The sequence below is a fragment of the Chelon labrosus genome (assembly GCF_963514085.1).
Source record: "Chelon labrosus genome assembly, chromosome: 14".
Taxonomy (NCBI): Eukaryota; Metazoa; Chordata; class Actinopteri; order Mugiliformes; family Mugilidae; genus Chelon; species Chelon labrosus.
The window spans coordinates 23,638,948-23,659,268 of record NC_140347.1 but is presented as its reverse complement, the minus strand read 5'-3'; the positions used below and the strand labels follow the sequence as shown (position 1 = coordinate 23,659,268).

At 38.3% G+C, this 20,321-nt stretch overlaps 1 protein-coding gene and 1 long non-coding RNA gene across 2 annotated transcripts; both read left to right on the top strand.

Moving 5' to 3' along the window:
- The first annotated feature begins 448 nt into the window (after positions 1-448).
- LOC311499584 lies at positions 449-2,766 on the top strand. The gene is made up of 4 exons (XR_014699452.1): positions 449-962; positions 1,425-1,513; positions 1,626-1,687; positions 2,185-2,766. It is a non-coding gene; the product is annotated as an uncharacterized lncRNA (long non-coding RNA).
- A 200-nt stretch (positions 2,767-2,966) lies between these two features.
- Positions 2,967-6,764, top strand: LOC311499857 (adhesion G-protein coupled receptor F1-like; the record flags this gene model as incomplete). The annotated part of the gene is made up of 6 exons (XM_084560995.1): positions 2,967-2,973; positions 3,273-3,365; positions 3,957-4,157; positions 4,549-4,727; positions 5,045-5,221; positions 5,304-6,764. 6 exons carry the CDS (start codon positions 2,967-2,969, stop codon positions 6,762-6,764), a joined length of 2,118 nt encoding a protein of 705 aa, XP_084417121.1.
- Positions 6,765-20,321: the final 13,557 nt, after the last annotated feature.

The window sequence follows — 20,321 nt, the reverse complement described above, 5'->3', positions numbered from 1 at the left end:
TTTTAACAAACGAGTAACACTTATTCTAAAGATTTTACTTGGAAAACACTGGATAAAAAACAAGGACAGCTGTGTAGTTCCTGGAATATGTGCTATAGAAAAACACCATCTTGTGTCTTCTATAATTTGTAAATATACTGTATGCATCATGTTTGGTTCCAGTGTTGCCAGATAGTTAATAATGCTAATTATTTATACAATACGTTCAGGGCCTATACAATATAAAAGGGCAAATATATGGGCAAAGTTACAATTAAATCATCTGATGTGGGTTTTAAATGAAGACATGGAGTTTCTCTGGGCAGAAAGGGAAATAATTTAATCTCTAATCTTCTACAGGTATCATAACATTTGCAACCCCAATTTTAACTGATACGGACAACATTTAATGTTGTTCTCAATTCCACACATTCTGTAATCACTGAACTAAAATATCAATGATTATTAGAGCAATACATACTGATCACTGAATCTGTTCTGTTCTGGTTACTGATGTATCAGTTCAACAGTGACACAGTATCTGATCATGTCTGTTTCTACTCTAGCTCTCACTAATTCCATTGATTATGAGCTCCAAACTGTCATCTCTAACCTGGAGGATCTCCGAATGATTTTGAACGATCTCAGCTTTCCGTTAACAATCAACAGCACAAGTGAAATCACCAGCATTGACATCACAACGGGTATAACATCCTTTTGGTTTTTTTAATTCAGTTGTTTTCCAAAGGTTGATGTGTCTTCACTCTAACAGCAAACATTGAGGTTTGTGCTGCTGTTTCTTCTCTCAGTGTGTTTATCAACTATGACTGGAGACCGCTGCACATGTGAGGAGAGCTTTGCTTGGTTGTATGAGAGCTGCATTAAATATGGAGCCTGTGATGCCATTGCTGGTGAAACATGTGGATGTATTAATGGCATCCCAAATGTCGACCAGTACTGCCAGCCCAACATCAGTCAAACAGGTACAACTGATGGCTGTCACACAATACATCATTTCATCATGGTACAATGCAACCGTGTCTTGGCTGAATCAAAGACAGACAGGAAGATAAAAGTATTTTTACTTTTTTAATGGAAGTCAGGGCAAAGTTACAATTAAATCATCTGATGTGGGCTTTAAATGAAGAGATGGGGTTTCTCTGGGCAGAAAGGGAAATAATTTAATCTCTAATCTTCTACAGCTATCATAACATTTGCAACCCCAATTTTAACTGGTACAGACAACATTTTACGTTGTTCTCAATTCCACACATTCTGTAATCACTAAACTAAAATATATATCAATGAATATGAGAGCAATAAGTACTGATCACTGAATCTGTTCTGTCCTTGTTACTGATTACTGATATTTATCAGTCAAGAAGAGCTTTGATTGATGCTAATGGTGTCTGATTTATTTGCATTGATGACGACCACAAACACAGCAAAGATGTTTACCCTTACCCTGAACATGGATTTCAACCCCTCATACAATGACCCAAGCAGTAAAGTTTTCCAAGACATTAATAAATCAGTAAGTGTTAAGGCTTTTTTTCTGTTTGTCATTCAGTGATATCACAATGTTGATCTAGTTAATGTGATATTTATTAATTCTGGTTTGATTCATCTATCAATTTATCTAACAGATTCAAAACCAATGTAAGAAGCACATCTCAACTTTACATTCAGCAAAGTTAATCTCATTTAAGTAAGTACATTTTGAGTTGTTTAAGTTTACACTCCCTGTTACATAAGTTTTGGACTTTGGAATTTTGGATTCTTTTCAACCATAATTGCAATGTACGTAGGATTGAGGAAATATAGTATTATTTTATTACATTTATATTTTCATTGGTGTGCAATCATCAGTAATTACAAAGTTGGCCTTCAACTTTTTTGATGTTGAAGCGTTAATCACCTTAGTTTCTTCTAAACACTTGGAAAGGAAGATGTGATTGAGGGGCATTCTGTTGGTTGCAACCTACACACTGCACCTTTAAGTTTAGTGTAGAAGTTGTGGTAAATGGAAATGTGGCAGGGCAGAAGTCTTCAGTAAGATATTTTAAAGTTAGTATTAACTAAAACTTGGTCGAAACGCTTTCTGTAGGTAATGATTGGGGAATGACACCATGGTTTCAGATCAGATGTAATGTGGTCCTATATTACTTACCTGGATTTTTACTGGTATTCAATTCTGTATTACAGGAGCGGAAGCACCATTGCTACCTTTACTGTCAGTGCTACAACTTTTCAAGATGCAGAAATTACAGCACTTAAATCTGGATTATTTATCGAGCTGAGTGGAAATTACTCTGTGATATTTGACAGTAAGACAGTTTTGTATGTTTTTTATTATTTTCCAGAGGTGGCAACAGTATTCACATTCTGTACTTAAGTAAAAGTATGGATACTTGTGTAAAAGAATACTCTGGTAAAAGTAAAAGTACTGATTCAACTCCTTTACTCAAGTAAAAGTAAGAAAGTACAGGCTCTGAAATGTACTTAAGTAAAAAGTAAAAATTATTTTGCCATTAATGAAACAATTCATCCGTTGATAATTTTGCAAAATGAAAAACTTCTAGCAGAATAATCTAGACTTAATTGACCAGATGTCCTGCATGAGTATCTGGATAATTTAAAAAAATAAAATGAGGGTTGTTGTTTTTAAACTGCTAGCGAGTGTTAGCTATAGACTCAAAACGATGTTCCCATAGCATTGCTAACGTTGTAAACTAGCTTCCAAAAAATCCTCAAAAAGCTAATGATAGCAACAGAAACCACACCATACATGAATTTTTTTTTTTTTTTTTTTTTTTTTTTTTTTTCAGATTAGACCAGTAGTTCTCAAATAGTGGGGTCAGGTGGACTATCAGTATTACTGTCTTTATTAATGCTTGAACGATAAACAAGCCTCCAGTCACTAGATGGCAGCAGAGCTCAAACTGAACAGACTGCCTGTTCAAAACAGTAGAAGATGAACTCTGGTCATGTCCGGTCTGATCATGTCACGTCTTTTACGTCTTGTCATCCATGGAGGTTAAAAAAGTAACGACACTGTTTTTTCAATGTAAGGAGTAGAAAGTACAGATATTTGTGTACAAATGTAGGGAGTAAAAGTAAAAAGTCATCAGAAAAAGAAATACTCAAGTAAAGTACAGATACCTTAAAAATCTACTTAAGTACACTAACGAAGTATTTGTACTTAATTACTTCCCACCTCTGTTATTTTCATGTGTATAATCTTTGTGTTTGAAAGTTTTACGATAATTATCTGACTTTCTTTGTCCATCCAGGTACAGCATTCTTGAAGTTTGATCCAAAAGATGTATTCTTTGAACATAGCGTGACTGTAACGTGTGGCCCTCCACCAGAGGGCCTCAAGTTTGGTACTAACTGGACTGCTGAGTGGACACGTAATGGCAGTCTCATACTTGCAGATAGAGAACACAGCTTTTCGAGACAGAACGGATCAGCAACATTAACCGTGTCAAGATTTTTCAGAACTGACATTGGTAAGATACAGATTGAATGTGATTACAATGTTTGCCTTTTTTATACTTTTTTATATATAGCTTGTGGTAACCATTACGTTTTGCACCAGTCTCGCACAATGAAATGTGAATTGTAAAGAAAATCAACAGGTTGCAGTACATCGGGAGAGAAATTATTTTGTTCCCTGAAAAACCATCACTAGACTTTAGTAGGACTTGCAGACATTGCATTCTGTGGCATTTGAACAACAATTAAAATGCTGCAGTAGCAGATTGGCCATCTAGACTAAAACTGGCTTTTAGTGGACATTACTGATTTATGGCAGTAGTGTTAAAAGTATAACTCTCCATGTGCGTAAACTGAATTGAATTGAACTGTAAAAGAACGACCAACGGTATTCCAACAACCTAGTGGAAAAAAATGGCCATGCTGTTGTTTCAGTAACACTGATTTTCATATGACGATATGATGATCATTGATTTCAGGACTTTATGAATGTAAGCTGATACGGAAAGATGGTTCAGTGTTCCGAGAGAAGTCCGATGGATCCTTCACCTTCAGAGAGACACCCGTAATCCAAGTGAAACCACTTAGTGCAAATGTGAAGTGTGAGGATGGAACTGTATCAGTGGAGTGCTCTGTCAACAGTCCCTACGAGGTTGAGTTTCTGAACTTCTCAGGTGCAGGTAAATCTGACACAGACAAAAGGCAAATCAGCTATCAGCTAAAATCATGTACCGATTAAAGTATCTCTCATGTCAACTTTTTATAATATGTATTACTTTTAGGTTGTCAATGTTTATACTCTACCAGTGTCTATATTTGTTTATTTGTTTTTTTTGTTCACAGGAATTAACATCACCCATCTGTTTTCGGTCCCTGTTGACTGTACAACAAACCAGGAAAGGAAGCTCACTTGTCAATCAACCGATCTATCATTTAAAAGAGAAATAATACTGACATTATCAAATGACAGTGAGTGCTGATCCAAATGTTCCAATCAAAATATAACTGAGATCAAGATATGTTTTCCTATAACTACAAGCACTGACATGAAAACCTCCTTTTTCCCTCTAGAATTCGTGTGTTTTGATGACAAATTTGGAACTGCAACTGAAGGTTACAAGGCTGTTGCCCCATGTGAACCAGACAAGGTGGGAGAAAAGACAGCAGTTTGTAAGGAAAATGGTAAATTTGAAGATCGCCAAGACAACTGCGTCCTTCAACTTATTCAGGAGCTCTTTGTGCAGTCTGAGGTAATCGTGTTCTCCACCTGTTTCTATCACCAGATGATGGCATTAGCGGCTGCCTTCCTTCAGCCATAGTATTTCCCTTTGTGTTAATAAAAATGTTGGTTTGCTTTGGTAACAATAAAACAAAATGTTCAGTGACAAGACAGAATATGCAGAATATAAGTCGATTACATATTTACATAATTGTTTAACCCAATAATGGAGGTCTTGATTCAAAATGTCTCGCTAAACATGACATTGCCGAGCTAGACATTTTGATTGAAGGTCTTTAAATTGGCTCCTTGAGATAACCCATATATCTTAATTTTCTACTTTCACAGTCTTTAAATAATAATTCACTGCCAGAATTCTTGGACGAGCTCAGCAACATCACTGTCACTTCCACTCAGAAAGTGATTGAATCTCCTGCGACCATCAGGTCCATTGTTGAAATACTCAGAAATGTAGCCAATGCCTCATCATCATTAAATATCTCAATAAGCAGAACTTCAATGGAGGTAAGTGACTTAGTCTGTCAAGGTTTAAATGTTGTAAATAGTAATGTTTTTAAAATGAATACCTTCTTTTCTTTCAATTTAGGATGTGCTGTTAACTGTAGGTGTTCTCACCACAGACAAGGCCAGAAAGTCATGGAACTTTCTGAACACCAATGATACCAAAAACATGTCATTAACAAGAAGTAACATCCCCACAGCTGAAAGTGTCAGCTCATTATTGTTGCAGTCTCTTGAGACTATAACAAGGGGCCTTACCAGTGACACTTTTGACATTGATACTCCTTTTATTCTCTTGAACAAAACTACATTCACAGACACTTTCAGTGCTGATTTCAATTCTTCAGTTGAGATAGACATACCAGAGTCTGATGGAGGAAATAAGTCAATCACTGTTATAACATTCTCCTCAATGGATAAAGTACTTCCCGCAAGAGACGAAGACAATTCATCCCTCAATATTATCAATGGCAGGGTTGTACTAGTTCAATCCAGTGGTACTGTCAGTAACATCTCACTCACATTTGATGTCATAAACAACACTCTGGACAATCCTCAGTGTGTTTTCTGGAACTTCAGCTTCTTTGATGGTCTTGGAGGATGGGATGACCAGGGCTGTGAATTGGTATTCAGTGTCAACAGACGAGTCACCTGCAACTGCAACCATCTGACCTCCTTCTCTATCCTTATGTCACCCAACAGTTTCAGTGACCCTGTCTTGGACTATATAACCTACGTTGGAGTTGGTATATCCATAGGTTCCTTGTTCATATGTCTCCTCATTGAATCTGTCATATGGAGAAAAATAAGGAAGAACAACACGTCTTACTTGCGCCATGTTTCCATTGTTAACATTGCAGTGTCTCTTCTGATTGCAGACATTTGGTTTATTATTGCAGCATTCATTTCAGACACAAAGGAGACAAACAGCCCAGCATGCACTGCAGCTACATTTTTTATTCATTATTTCTTCTTAGCCCTCTTCTTCTGGATGTTAGCATCAGGTCTGCTGTTGCTCTACCGTACGGTCGCTGTCTTTGAAGGGGGTTTGTCTCAAACATCTATGTTGGCTACTGGATTCTCTCTAGGCTATGGGGCACCCATCATCATTGCAACCCTCACTATAGCTGTAACTGCACCCAGAAATGAATACCAAGGAACTGGGTCCTGCTGGCTCAACTGGTACGAGTCCAAGGCTCTACTGGCATTTGTGACACCTGTGCTGTCAATAGTGCTGATAAACGTCATAATCCTTCTTGTGGTGATATACAAAATTTTGAGGAGAAATGTAGGAGGAAGTGCTGCCCAAGCAACTGAGAGGCACATGATTATGGTTATTGCCAGGAGTTTGGCTGTACTCACACCATGTTTTGGATTAATTTGGGGCCTGGGAGTTGGAACCATGGCCAACCCAGACAACGAAGGATTTCATTTTGCATTTGCCTTGTTCAATTCACTGCAGGTACTAATTCAGTATTTAATACAGCAGAACTGTATATTATATTGTACTACCTACATTATTTGTTGGCTTGTCTGCTATCACTGAATCCCTTATAGCTGACGTTACTCTGTGTTTCTTTATAAAGGGTTTCTTCATATTGGTGTTTGGAACACTATTGGACAAAAAGGTATGTCTGATTCAATATACATTTTAATCAGCATAATTAAAAGCCAACTCTGATGTAGAATCCACATCTTGTGTAGCTGATTAATGTGTGATTTAATAAGTAGATTTATACAGATAACTTGGGATAAATGTCCACCTTTAAAGGCTACTTCATGGTTTGTCTACGTCCGTTAATGATCCCAAAGTGACAGATTTTCACATTCCTCTACACGTTCAAGAAAGTGTGATAGCAACATCCTCATGCTCGGAAAAGAAGCTTTCTGTGGTGTTTGGCTGGGCAACTTGAACAAATATAGCTTGGTTTGATTGAAGTGATGAGCTTTAAAGTTAGAAACCCAAAACATTGCAAATGATTCCCAACTTTGAACTTTACACTTTCCTCTAAAAATCAATGCTTGATGCTTGTTACAGGTGTGGTCAGAATTAGCAACAACAACACAACAGTGGGACGAAGGTAATAACAGTTTTCTGAATAATATTTTTTTCCAGCTAATTGGTTGTTTTCAAATATTGTGATGGATCATGCGTTTACTCTTAATTTTGTTGTAGAGCACCAGCGCTGGAATTTCTACAAGTAGACTGGGTTTGGACGAGAAAGTGGCTAGACAGAGTTTGAATGACAATGTCACTCACACATGACACTGTTTGGATCTCTGGGAAATGAGGTTCAAAAACATGCCTGTGATTTTTGACAATATGGAGATATTTGCAGTTGGCACTTTAAGAAAAATAGTTAGGACTTAATTTGAAAATGCTAACAAAGTTTTTATTCTTCTCTTGTTTTAGTACAGATCTAAAAATGAGGGGGCGGCTGTGGCTCAGTAGGTAGAGCGGGTTATCTACAAACCAGAGGGTTAGTGGTTCGATCCCCGGAATGTGCCACATGCCGAAGTGTCCTTGAGCAAGACACTTAACCCCCAGTTGCTCCCAGTACGTGGCACTGGTGTGCAAATGTGTGAGCGAATGGGTAAATGTGTCTGTGACTGTATAGCGCTTTGAGTACCAATAGGTAGAAAAGCGCTATATAAAAGCAAGACCATTTACCATCTGCTGTTTTATTGTTTTGCCACAGACTGAGTCATGTTGTTTTCTTGTCAGTTTTCTGATGGCAACAACGTGTCACCTGGTCCATCATCCAGTGACTCTCTCTCTTCTAGTCAGTCAGAACAACAACTAACTAAGCAAACCTGCTTAATAGAATGTTTTTTTCACTGCCTCAGTTAGTGATTCTGCTCCTTTGGCTCAGCTCTCTAGAAGAGCCGACTCATATGGCTCCCAAATGGCTCCAAAATGGCTCTTCGTTTAGTTTCACTCTGAGCCTTCTATTTTATTGTAATTTACATATTATGAATAGTTTGTGTGTTGGTAAGCAATGTCATATTCATTGTTTTCATAGAAGCCTTATTTTTATGCATTTTTGTTGTTACAAAAATACAGTTACTATTGTTTAACATTTTAATCAAAGCTTTAAATAAACAACTGAAGCACAGCAAACAAATCAAATAAATACAGGCCAAAGTCTTAACATTAGGACACTTTAGATAAATGTCTTTAGAGCAGGTTAGTATTCTGACATGCCAGATGCCTCAGCATGGATGTCTAATTTCTAGATTCGTAGGAGCCGCTGAAGCTTTGGCTCTCCCCAACAGGAATAGCTCTTCTCGTTCTGGTTACACCCCAAAGACACTAAAGTAAACTTTACAAAACTTACTAAACTTTAAAATTTCTATATTGTTCAAAAACTGCTCACAACAACAATATGTAACACACACCAGCAAGATGTTATATTGCGAAGACCCTGGAAATAAACATAACTGGAGACAGAGATCCATTTGCACTTGTCATGCCCCTTACACCACGTGACCCCAAGAAGGCAGTTTTATTCAAAGAGTTCTCTTTCTCTTTTCCTCAAAACTACAAACTCAGCATGGCCTGGATACCAATGAACGCTACAACCATCAGACCCAGGCTGTGAATCTGTCACCACTATTAACCTGACAGCTCCAAACGTATAAACTATCACTTAGTAACTGTTGCAGAACACTTTAATGAATTTTTCTGAACATAAACAGTCTCTTAGTTGTTTGAGGGTGGGGCAGACTCCTCCACTCGCTACATTATATTGGATGTATAATATTGTATTTTCCCTTTACAACATTTGTGTGTGTGTACTCGTGCACAGGCTGTGATAACATACATTGTAAATACAAGAAAAACTTCACAATGCATACTGGCTCTTCTTTCGGTTTACTTTGCAACTCAAATCAGTTAGGCAAGGCATGGCTGTCTTACACAGCTGAGTGATCTTGTTTACTCACAGTGTGGCATCAGAATGATAAATTGTCCTGGATGATCCTTTCAGTCAGATTTAATTCCAGCAGATAGAGGCATATCCTGACATATCTTTATGAATTATTTTATTAGCATGTCTTTTTTTTGTTCTGCTGTTTATTTGGTCTGTTGCATGTTGCCCGTTACAATATGTTTATATATAATATGTACTATATCTATTCCTCATTATGTTTTGAATTTGTAATGCAGACATGTATCATTTCTTTCTTTGTATGTTGGTTATAATTAAACCCTTTGAGAAGCCATTGGACTTTGTGGGATTCCTCCTTCACATAGCTTGCTAATCTGGCACAACGTTAAAAATATTTCTGTCTGTCAAGGTTGGATAGAGGCCTGATGGCAGATTTTAAAGCTTTTGGTTTTACTTTGAACCCAAGCAGGCAGAGGTTTCAAGGCAGCTGCGGGGTAAATAGTGAAGCGGGTGATTGCTCACCTGGATCAGTTTGTCAAAGAATATAACACGTCACAAATTTAAAGTAGTTTGGGAATTCCTAACACCATTATTTCCTTGTTTTATTTTGGGTAAAACGAGGATGCAGTGGACACCACAAGTAATCTGAGAGGGCATTCAGGGTTACAGTATATTGCTCACGGCGCACGCTCTGCTGCAACGACACTGTCTGTCATGCACTGTTTTGTGTTTTTCTGTGACAGACTGTGGAAACAAATTTCCTTATGGGACAATAAAGGCTATCTATCTACCTATCTACCTATCTATCTATCTATCTATCTATCTATCTATCTCTTCCACATCAATAATATAATTTGCACTGTTTAAACTTGGAAGTCAAATAAAACCCAAATCCTCTTAACCTGGTCATCTAAACAAAAGAAATAATTTTTTCCTATGTTTCAGTTGCAAGATTCATCATCCAGATCTATTTGGTTGGTGGCTTTGCATAATGGTTCTATAGGATCGATGAGAGTACTAGGTAAATTTGTGCGTCATCAGTTTAACTATGGCAAGCAGGTTTGTTGTTGTAGATGATGTGGCGATCAAGTACGGCTTCGAGTCAGAATTCTCTGTACTTTATTAATCCTTCCTGTGTGTATGGAGATAATTCTAACATCAGATTACATCCTCTTACCCTCACACACAATGATAAATAATAAATAAATAATTTAATAAATGCAGGAAGCTCTTCCTTAATGCTTCCTCTGACACAGGTGATAACAGTGTAGTGCTAAAATGCACCGTGACGTTATTTTTACTCACTTCAGTTGGTTACATTCATAAAACAATGTTACTTGTTCCAAGCTTAACCTAAGTGAGCACTTTTACAGTGTAGCATTTTGTATTTGTCCAACACCAGTATTTATTCATTGTTTGTCACTTTGCTGCAATGAGGCCAAACTATCTAATTATTTTTCTTCATAGTTTAGTTAGTTAGCAAAGGGAAATAAAATGTGCAGATATATTTGTCAGTGACGATGCTGATTTTCATTCAGGAAGATTTATCAGTAAATGTTTGAAGTTATTTATTAGAGTAATTTTGTTTCTGGGGCAATTGCCTGTTCTGGCCAGTAGATGATGATATGTATGCATCCACAGCCTACATGTTATGCGAATATGACTCATAGAACAAAAGAGTATCGATGTCTGGAATGTAAAAAAAGGCATGCTCTTGTTCTTCTAATCAGAGCCTGAAGAAAAATAGTGTCACAGAAAGATCAATGGATGATGGCTTGTTCCTCACATTCTAAATACATTGTATAGCAGCATCTGATGGTCTGGAAGTATGTGCAGTAACTTTGAGGTTTGTAGGCAACATGTAGACATACTGTTACAGATTACTAATGTTTGGATTTGCATGGATAAAATACAACGCATTCTTTAGCTGCAGTAGGGAAACAACATTATTTGCTTTATGAGATTCATCTTAAATAGGTCTTATGATGTCTTAGAAAATTAAAAGTGCAGCTGATTTAAATGTATTCACTTTCACAGGAAGCACACCAGTGCCAACTCAGTCACTGCACGACAGAAAACTGAAACTTTAGTAGCTGTAACAACTTGGATGGGGGTGGGGGCTCCTGGTCTGGTCTAGATGTGTGGTAGTAACATCCACATGAATGCCAGGTCCAAAAGTTTCCCAGCAGAACATTGTATTGTCACAAGATGGTCAATGTTATTTACTTCTCCTGTCAGTGGTTTTAATGTTACGCCTGATCAGTGAATACGTATGGAGAGAGGGAAATCCAATGGACCCTTCACTTTCAGAGAAAGTGAAATGTGATGATAGAATTGTATCACTGGACTGCTCTGTCAACAGTCCTTACAAGGTGAAGTTTCTGGACTTCCCTGTTTCAGATAAATCTGAAACAAACAAAAGGCAAATCAGCTATTAGGACATCATTTCCCTATTAAAGCAGTTCTTGTGCAAACTATTGGTGATACAGTATGTGGCTGTATGCACCGTACTGTCTAGGTTGAGTTTTGTGCTTTGTGTTGTTTATGAGATAAGATAAGACAGGACTTTATTTATCCCCGTGGGGAAATTAGGGTGTTACAGCGGCAGGGAACAACAGTGCAAGATACAGAAAGATACAAAAAAATTGATTAAGGTAGACAAGAGAAACTATATAAAAGTAAATACGTTATGGTGCAACAAATATTTACACATTGCATCAAGTTGTCAGTCACTAACCAGAAGTTGAAATAACCAACTCGTGTAAATTGAGGGTTGAGGGGGTAAGGAGGTTAAATATACTGTACATATTGACATTCATGAATATCATGAACAAAACAAACTCCAATAGGAGTTGCATTAAATATTGCACCAGAAAGACGTGAGATAATGACAGGGGTGACTTGTATATACTGGGTGATTGGTGCATGTATGTCTATACTGTCCTGAAAATAAGCTTAGCAGCAGAGCTAAGAAATGCTGATGTTAAAGAGTTTGACGGCTGAGGGGACAAAAGACCTCCAGAAGGGCTCCTTCTTGCACTGTGGGTGTAGCAGTCTTTGGCTGAAGGAGCTTCCTAAAGTCCCAACTCTCTCATACAGGGGATGAGAGGGGTTGTTCCTGATGTTTGACAGTTTAGCCAGAGGACAGCCCAGGATTGAGCTGACCCTCTTGATCAGTATGCCCAGTCTATTCTTGTCCCTCTCTGTGACTCCGCCAGACCAGCAGACCACAGCGCAGAAGGTTGCCGATGCAACCACAGCGCCGTAAAAAGTCCTAAGTAGTGTCGTACACACCCCAAAGGACCTCAGTCTCCTCAGCAGGTCGAGGCAACTTTGTCCCTTCCTGTATAGGGCATCCGTGTTGTCCGACTAGTCTAGTTTATTGTTCAGGTGAACACCCAGGTATTTATATCCATCCACGATGTAAAGTAAAGTAAAGTGCTTTATTTGTCATTATACAACGAATCATACAACAAAATTTCACGGTCGGATGGAGGGTTAGACCTGAGCCGCTGCAACCGCCACCACTGTGGGTCAACCTGACCCAGCGCCTAGCACATTTTGATGATGGGAAGATTTGAACCGAGGACCTTCTTGCTGTGAGGCACCAGTGCTATCCACTATGCCACCGTGCTGCCCTTGTGTATATCCAATCCCTGGATGTTCACCGGTGCGGTTTGTGTTGCCTTCCTTTGGAAGTTAATCACCATCTCCTTTGTCTTGGTGGCATTGATGTGAAAGTGACTGCGTTCACACCAGTCGATAAAGTCCTCGACCACCTCCCTGTATTCCAGGTCATTCCTGTCCGTTACCTGTCCAACAATGGCTGTATCATCCAAGAACTTCTGGATGTGGCAGTTGTCTGCGTTATAACGAAAGTCTGGGGTGTAGATGGAGAAGAGGAATGGAGCGAGTACTGTCCCTTATGCACGCGAAAAGTGGTCACCTGTCAGTTTCCGATCCCTGGTGATTGTACAAGCCGAAAAGGAAGTTTACCTGTCAATCAAGAACCCATCCAGTTTTTTTTAAAAAAAAAAACAAAAAAAAAAAACATTACCCCACAGGCTATCCAAACTTGAGAAAACATTTAGAACAATTTCATTCCACACATGTTCCTGTGATTACAACTTCTGAGGTCAAAAACTGCCTCTTTCTCTCTAGGGTTTATGTGCTACATTGAAGAATTTGGGGAAGGAACTAGAGGTTGCAAAGCTGAAGTATCCTGCAAACCAAATGGTGTGGGCATAAAGACAGCAGTTTGTATGGCAAACGGTAAATTTGAAGGTCTTCAAGACAGCTGCATCTGCTCAGCCAGTCTGAGAAGATCTAGTTCTCCAGCCGTTTCTGATGTGGTGATCTGGGCAAAGCCGGGAACATGGCCCTTATTTTTGGTCTCTTTTAGAAGATTGCTTACAGTGCAAAAACTATGCACTGGCCTATCTAGTGCATGACTATTAATTCAAGTAAATATACTTCCATTGCATTAGGTTTTTTTTTTTTTTTTACTTTTGAAATGCTGAAGTTTCATACTAAAAACGTCTTCCCAGATGTGCAGCTGTGCAGACAGCTGAGAGGGACATACTAGTGGTCATTGCCAGGAGTTTGAATTAACTTGTGGTCCGGGAGCACAAAGCAGTACCAACTGTAATAATACTCTGTACTTTTATATACACACTAAAATTCCACTATCATTCAGTTTTCTGCAGAATTCTTTGGGACAGTATAATCATTTGGGATATCAGAAGTGTTATGGATACATACACTACTACAGTGATGGTGATGGAATGAAAGTGGTCTAAATTCTCCATCAGTGGGAAAAATTGCGTAAAAATTTAATCCTTTTGTTAAGGATGAGCTGTGAACACTAGTTTAGCTAGTGACAAGCAGTAATACTGCTGTAACACTACCTGTCTGTAGCCATAGACTGGTGGTTCTGATTTTGAACTTTTCAGGTTCTGACAGTACAAATCCATACTTCCAACACTGGAGCAAATAGCCTCCAGATTCACTAGATACCAACTGATCAAGTATCTGTGGGATGATCCACAGAGGCCCCTCCCCTCAACCCATAGGACCCAAAGGCCCCCCCACTAACAACATTCTGTTACCAGACACCACAGGACACCCTCAGAAGGCCCATGTCCATTCTCTGATGAGTCAGAGTCGTTTTGTAGGCACAATGGAGACCTACACAATATTAGGAAGGTGGTCGTAACGTTATGGTTGATTGGTGTATGTATGACTTGAAAAAATCAAGGAGCATTAATATTGGACTTTTTTTGTACTTTCTAAATGTCCTTCTTTCCTTGTTTTGAAATGTAATAGTATTCATAGAATAATTTTAATTAACAAAACCTTCACAAAGTCAATGCAAACTGGACCTTCTTTTGGTTTACTTTGCAACTCAAATCAGTTACACAAGGCAAGGCTGTCTTACACAGATCAGTGAACTTGTTTACTCAAGGTGTGGCTACACAGTGATAAATTGTCCTGGATGATTCTTTCAGTCAAATTTAATTCCAGCAGGTATAGGGAGTGCCAGCAATTACCTTTATGTTTTAATAAGAGACATCTGCTGCTATTTTGACTTAGCAGGAAGACACTCTGAAGACGCTCTGTTCTATCAATGTCTTTCTGCTTAACTACATGTAAAGTATATGGCTCTGAACAAACCTTCGGCTCAGTCTGTCACCAGCTGCTTTTGACTGTAGTTTTTGCATATTTATAATGTCAGTATAAGAAATAAAGTATTAAACAATCATACTGAGGACATTGCGTAACTGGAAGGATATTTTTGACTTATTTGAAGGTTCACACTTGGCATTGTTTTTTTGATATGATACAGAAATGATACAGTATACAAGAAATTCACATTCAGTGTGTATTTTGTACAGAGGTCGTGCACAGAACCGAACAGATTCTTGAATGCTTGGCTTGATGTTACGATGACACACACAAGATTAAATGTGCTCTCAAGGGTACGTTTCCACACCTCAGACGTGTCCAACTATAGTTGTTGTATAGTTGTTTGTCTGTAGGCAAACAGTCTAAAATGTCTTGGCTGAATGTCTTGGCTCTGACATTACTGGATACATGGGGATAGTAAGAGTACAATTTAAAAAACTGCATCCCAGAAGTTTTATGTAGTTCCTAAAGCTTTAGAAAACAGTAAAAGGAAATACACAGATCTGAAAATGCTAATCAGCACTGTTTAACAAGTAGAAAATTAGAGATTCAATTGACATGGTCAGGAAAATTGGTTAGGCTGCAAAGAAAAAACAAAACACAAAAGTTTTGATGAAATACAGGCCTCTTTGTAAAAGAATAAGGAGATTCTTGGAGATGCTAAAATAAAAGCTGTCCATGGGATGCAGTGGGATTTTCCAACATGGAACACACAGCCAAGTTGTCAGTGGCCACAGCAGAAGACAGTGAAGGGTTTTGGAGCGACCACCTCGGGCTCCTGACATCCTCATCATTGAGACGCTTAAAGGAAGTCTCAAATGTGCAGTTCATGCAAGATGACCGGGACTTGGAGGCTTTTTGCTAAGGAAGAATGAGAAGCCTGAGAAAATAAAAGACCTCATCCACAACTATCAGAAAAGACTGTGCGTTGTCATGGATACTAAAAGGGGCAACACACAGTACTTAGAAGTAAGGTTGCGGGGACCATCTCTGTAGTTCCTTCATTACTATTTTTCTTTTTCCATTTCCATTTTTGTTTTTTTTTTGTGCTTTCTGTAGTGTATTGCAGTTCATTTTTAATTTCAAATGTGCTTTTGAAAGTGTCCTGGTTCCTGTAACAGATGGACAGTGCCTCGGGACAACAGAAGTTGTCAAACATAAGAGTTCAAACATAAAAGCAAACATAAAAGGATAAAAAGTGACAGGTGAAGATTGCACCGTTTGGTTTGGCTAAAAGAACTAGCTACCCTCCTCTGTCTGTCCTTGACATGTCGGATGCTGTGCCACGAGTTACGATTTCATTTTAATGAGTAAGGAAACTAGGAGAAAATGCAAAGAGCAGAGTTTGCAGGGGCGCACGTGTGCACGTGTGTGTACTTGTTGCGTCACTATCTTTGCGAGATCCAGTTTGAGTTTTAGTTTTCTCATGATAATGTAAAGCTTTCACTTGAGTAAAAGGCATCCATTCAAAGTGAAAGTGTACTTTAATTAAGAATGTCAAAATATCCCCTCAGCAGCTAAAACGGCCTATGTCAATCTAATGGATTTTATTGGTGTATCTTTCCGTCCTGTCATTTATACGTGTTTTGTGCTGTATAGTGTATGTGCTTTGTAGTTTTATGAGTTTTATAGCCTTTATTTGGAAAGTCACATCATCTGTCACACAGATCAATGTAAAGTTCAATACTCAAAAGAAACACAGGTTCAGTGACAGAATAAATATACTTTCCACCGCTGATTAAGTCTGAGCTTGATCTCTGTGATGCATGTTACTGGGTATTGAATCCATCATAGTGATATATTGAAAAATACTTTGTTAAAAGTGCCAGTGTTTTATGATACCAGCTGTACACAGACTGAGTCACATCCACGACACAGGCTGCTGGTCGGTGACCTCCTGAAGGTCAATGCTTTATTTGATAGACAAATATACATGGAAAGCTGAAACAGCCTGTTGACCACTCCTGCTGACATGGAGACACGCCATCAATGCAAATGGTCTCTCAGCGCAAAGCCAGGACATCACTGTCATCACTGTGCCCCGTAAACCCCCACCCCCCTCCCTAACACGTACACACCACCCTCGACACACACACCCTCCCCAGCCTAATCTAGCCTCTGTGACGGATGCACTCGCTTACTTTGACTCTAATTCTGATGTGCTTCTGACAGATATGGAGTACCGTCAGATTTCAGTTCACTAACTGCAAGAAACGTTGACGGATTGTCCAGTTTTCCTTTTCCTGTACAGTGGAGAGTAAAACCAAGGTGAGAACAATGTATTTATGCCTTTTTTCTTAATGCAAGAAATTAGAATCTGAATGACTGTACTGCTGATAACCTTATATGAAAAACAGTCTGCACTGACCTGTTGAATGAATAACCCAAACTTTTAAATCAGAGAGCTCTTCGTGTTCTTGTAAAAGAAGTTAGGTAGTGAAATGAATTAGAAGTGAAATGATTTGCCAGGATGGTTTAAAAAAAAAAGATCTATATATTCCTCCTGTGGTAAAGAACACTTCCATCACTATTTTGTTGATAGCAAATTCACCCTTCCACAGATCAAAGAACAGAAAACTACTGAGGTATTTTATGCATGGATATGATGTATGTACATGACGTATATAAGTATTTTGTTTAGCATGGATACAGTATCACCATGGTGTTCTACATTATTTGATGGATTTACTATGAAAACCTGAATTGACTTTATCTGTCCTGATTTAAACAATAAATACGAATGCTACAAGGAAGCTGGGTCCTAACTGAAAAAGAAAATTACGACTGGGCACCGTGTATCACATCAATAAACCTTTACTGCGGTTAATGTGGGCAGGAATGAACAGTACACTGTTAGAGGCAGTGAAAACCACCAAGTCGATGTGTGTATTTATAGCACCAAACTCATAGGCTAAATGCAAAGTGATGCAAAGACATTTTCCTAGATACATACAAGCTCCCTATGGTATGAAAAAAAAACAAAAAAAAAACAGATGGATAAGCTTCTGGGTGTTAGAATAAACATGGTATAACACTGTCGGACGCACAGTATAATACAATGATGCAGAGACAGTTGGTGACAAATGAAAGAAAATGACATGATTCCACTATTTTAGATGAGATCCTGTGAGAAACGGCACGGGTGACTCGGGACGTTTCTCAAGCTAGACTGAGACAAACTTAAAAGCAGTACATGTATTTGATTATAACTGAAAAAGTTTTCACGATTGTTCAGCAGTTTGTCAGTGCGAAACAAGAAAGGGACACTTCAAAGCAACGACGCAAGTGCAATCCTCTTTTTTTGAGTGCTGGAAATGATCTTAAAAGCTTTTTTTTCTATTCTGTAACAATGACATGTATTTGTGTTGCACATAGTGGTGAACATACACAGCTCAGTTATGAGTACGGAACTGTCTTGTAATGTTTAATCGTTTGGTTATTCACTCTCGCTGCTCTCCTTCATCCTGTATACTGTGTAACACTGTATACTACTTTCCCTGAACCAGACAGCAGGCATTCACACTAACCAACTCGCTCATAAACATAGCTAAGCTTTACGCAGCGGAAGAGGCAGATATTCTTTTCAGAAGCTGGCAACATTAAAGCAAACTTAGTGGAGTGCCCAAGCTGATTCAAAGTACCTACCTGCATCACTGTACACTACAGTTGAGCTTGTGACGCACTACAGTGTTGGAAATTTAGTTTGAAACAAAAGATTAAACAGTTGCCATAATTATTAGTAACCATTCTAAGTAGCAAAAGTTATCAATATCAGGCATGTAGCTGTGGAAACATCTCATTTTATGTCAAAATAAATGCTCCCCAAAGACATACAGACCAATAAGCTATATGATAAATCTGTTGACTGTGGACATTTGGAAGCCGAAACTGTGTACATATGATTTGCTGCCAGTTTTATCTAAGAGGGTGGTGTCATCTGCGTATCTGGAAAAATTTGGAATGTTCCAAAAACAAGAAAAACTGCATGTACTGTACAGTGTCCATGCATCTGAGAGTGTTTGTATTTACAGTTATTGGCTTATGTCTCTTATGTGTCTTTTTTTCCCCCATCACAGTAACAATGTGTTCCAGGGTGTTTATTTTTCTGATTGGAGCTGTGTACATCTACTATCAGGTAGACATCTTTATCAGTCTAAAGTCTTATGTTTTAGCATGACAACACCATAACAATATACTGCATTATATACTTATAACTGCACTATTTCAGTGTCTAATGCAATGTTTTAATATTGTATATTCTGCTTTGCTGCACACAATGTAGTGAAACGTGGTTATAATTATAATCGGTTTTATATGCATACTAAAATGTAAATGACAAAATCCAACTTTGTTTGTGCAGAATATCGATATTTAACGACAGTGTGACTTTTTTTTTCTTTTCTTTTTTTGCTGTTGCAGGTCCTTGCGGAAGGTGAGTCACCTAGCATTTGTAAATATATTTGTAGTGTAAATATGTTCCGCTTATTCATTCCAATGTAACTGTCATAATTCGTGGATTTACTCCATGGGTCACAGTAAAAAAAAAAAATGCTGACCCATAAACGCACACAAGTGAACGTAGGTGCTGCTGCAGCTTCCTGTCTGTCTTGTGCTGTCCCATTTTTATTTTGCGTAGCTATTTAGTACAAATTTGTCTACGCAGCCAACATTAAGCCAGGTAATTCCATATTGAAGGACAGTAATGTATCGGTGCAAGCTTAGCCTCTGATGTAAGGTGATCTGCTGTGAATTCAAACAGAACATATGAACATGTCTTATTTTGTCGTTGAAGATGTCTACATTGCTGAGCTGATGGTGGAAAGTAATGTCACGCTGGACTCCAAAACCGTCTTGTCAAGTCTGAATGCCGCTAACCTCAGTGTGACACATGGCGGGACTGAATACAAAGTGACCCTCACAAGCGCTGAACTGGTAGCAGGTACACTTCTGAGGCACTTTCCTTCTTCTTGGGACACAACTATAAACAATTATTTTTAATGTGATGGGGCATGCAATATAGTGCAACACGCAAAAGTCTTATAGTGAAACTTTGAGGTATAAAGTTTCACCATGTTTTACCACTGACATGTGCATGAGGAAATCTTTTGGTTCTGTTACTTCAGCATTTACTGTCCCCTCTGCCACTGGCATTGTCCTCACTTGTCTGGTACAGGGCTTTTTCATCTAATACTGAATAAGAAGATATTGACCCATATTCTCAAAGTGGAGACAGTCGCCATAAAATATTATTTTGTTTTTACAAAAGCTGCAGATTACATTCTAATATCATATATCAAAGAACTTGCTAATAACAACAGTAATGGTTTGATATGTAGTTCAATTACAGCCAGTGATGCATGACGTACTGATTAGTCGACAAATGTACGTAAAATCAAAACTTCCATGGTAAATTTTTAACAATTACATCACTCCTTAGTTGTTTGTTAATGCTTCCATATTTTCTTCCTCCTGCAACAATCTCCTTTTACAGAAGAATTGGCAAGATATTCCTAAATTGCTCTGCATTT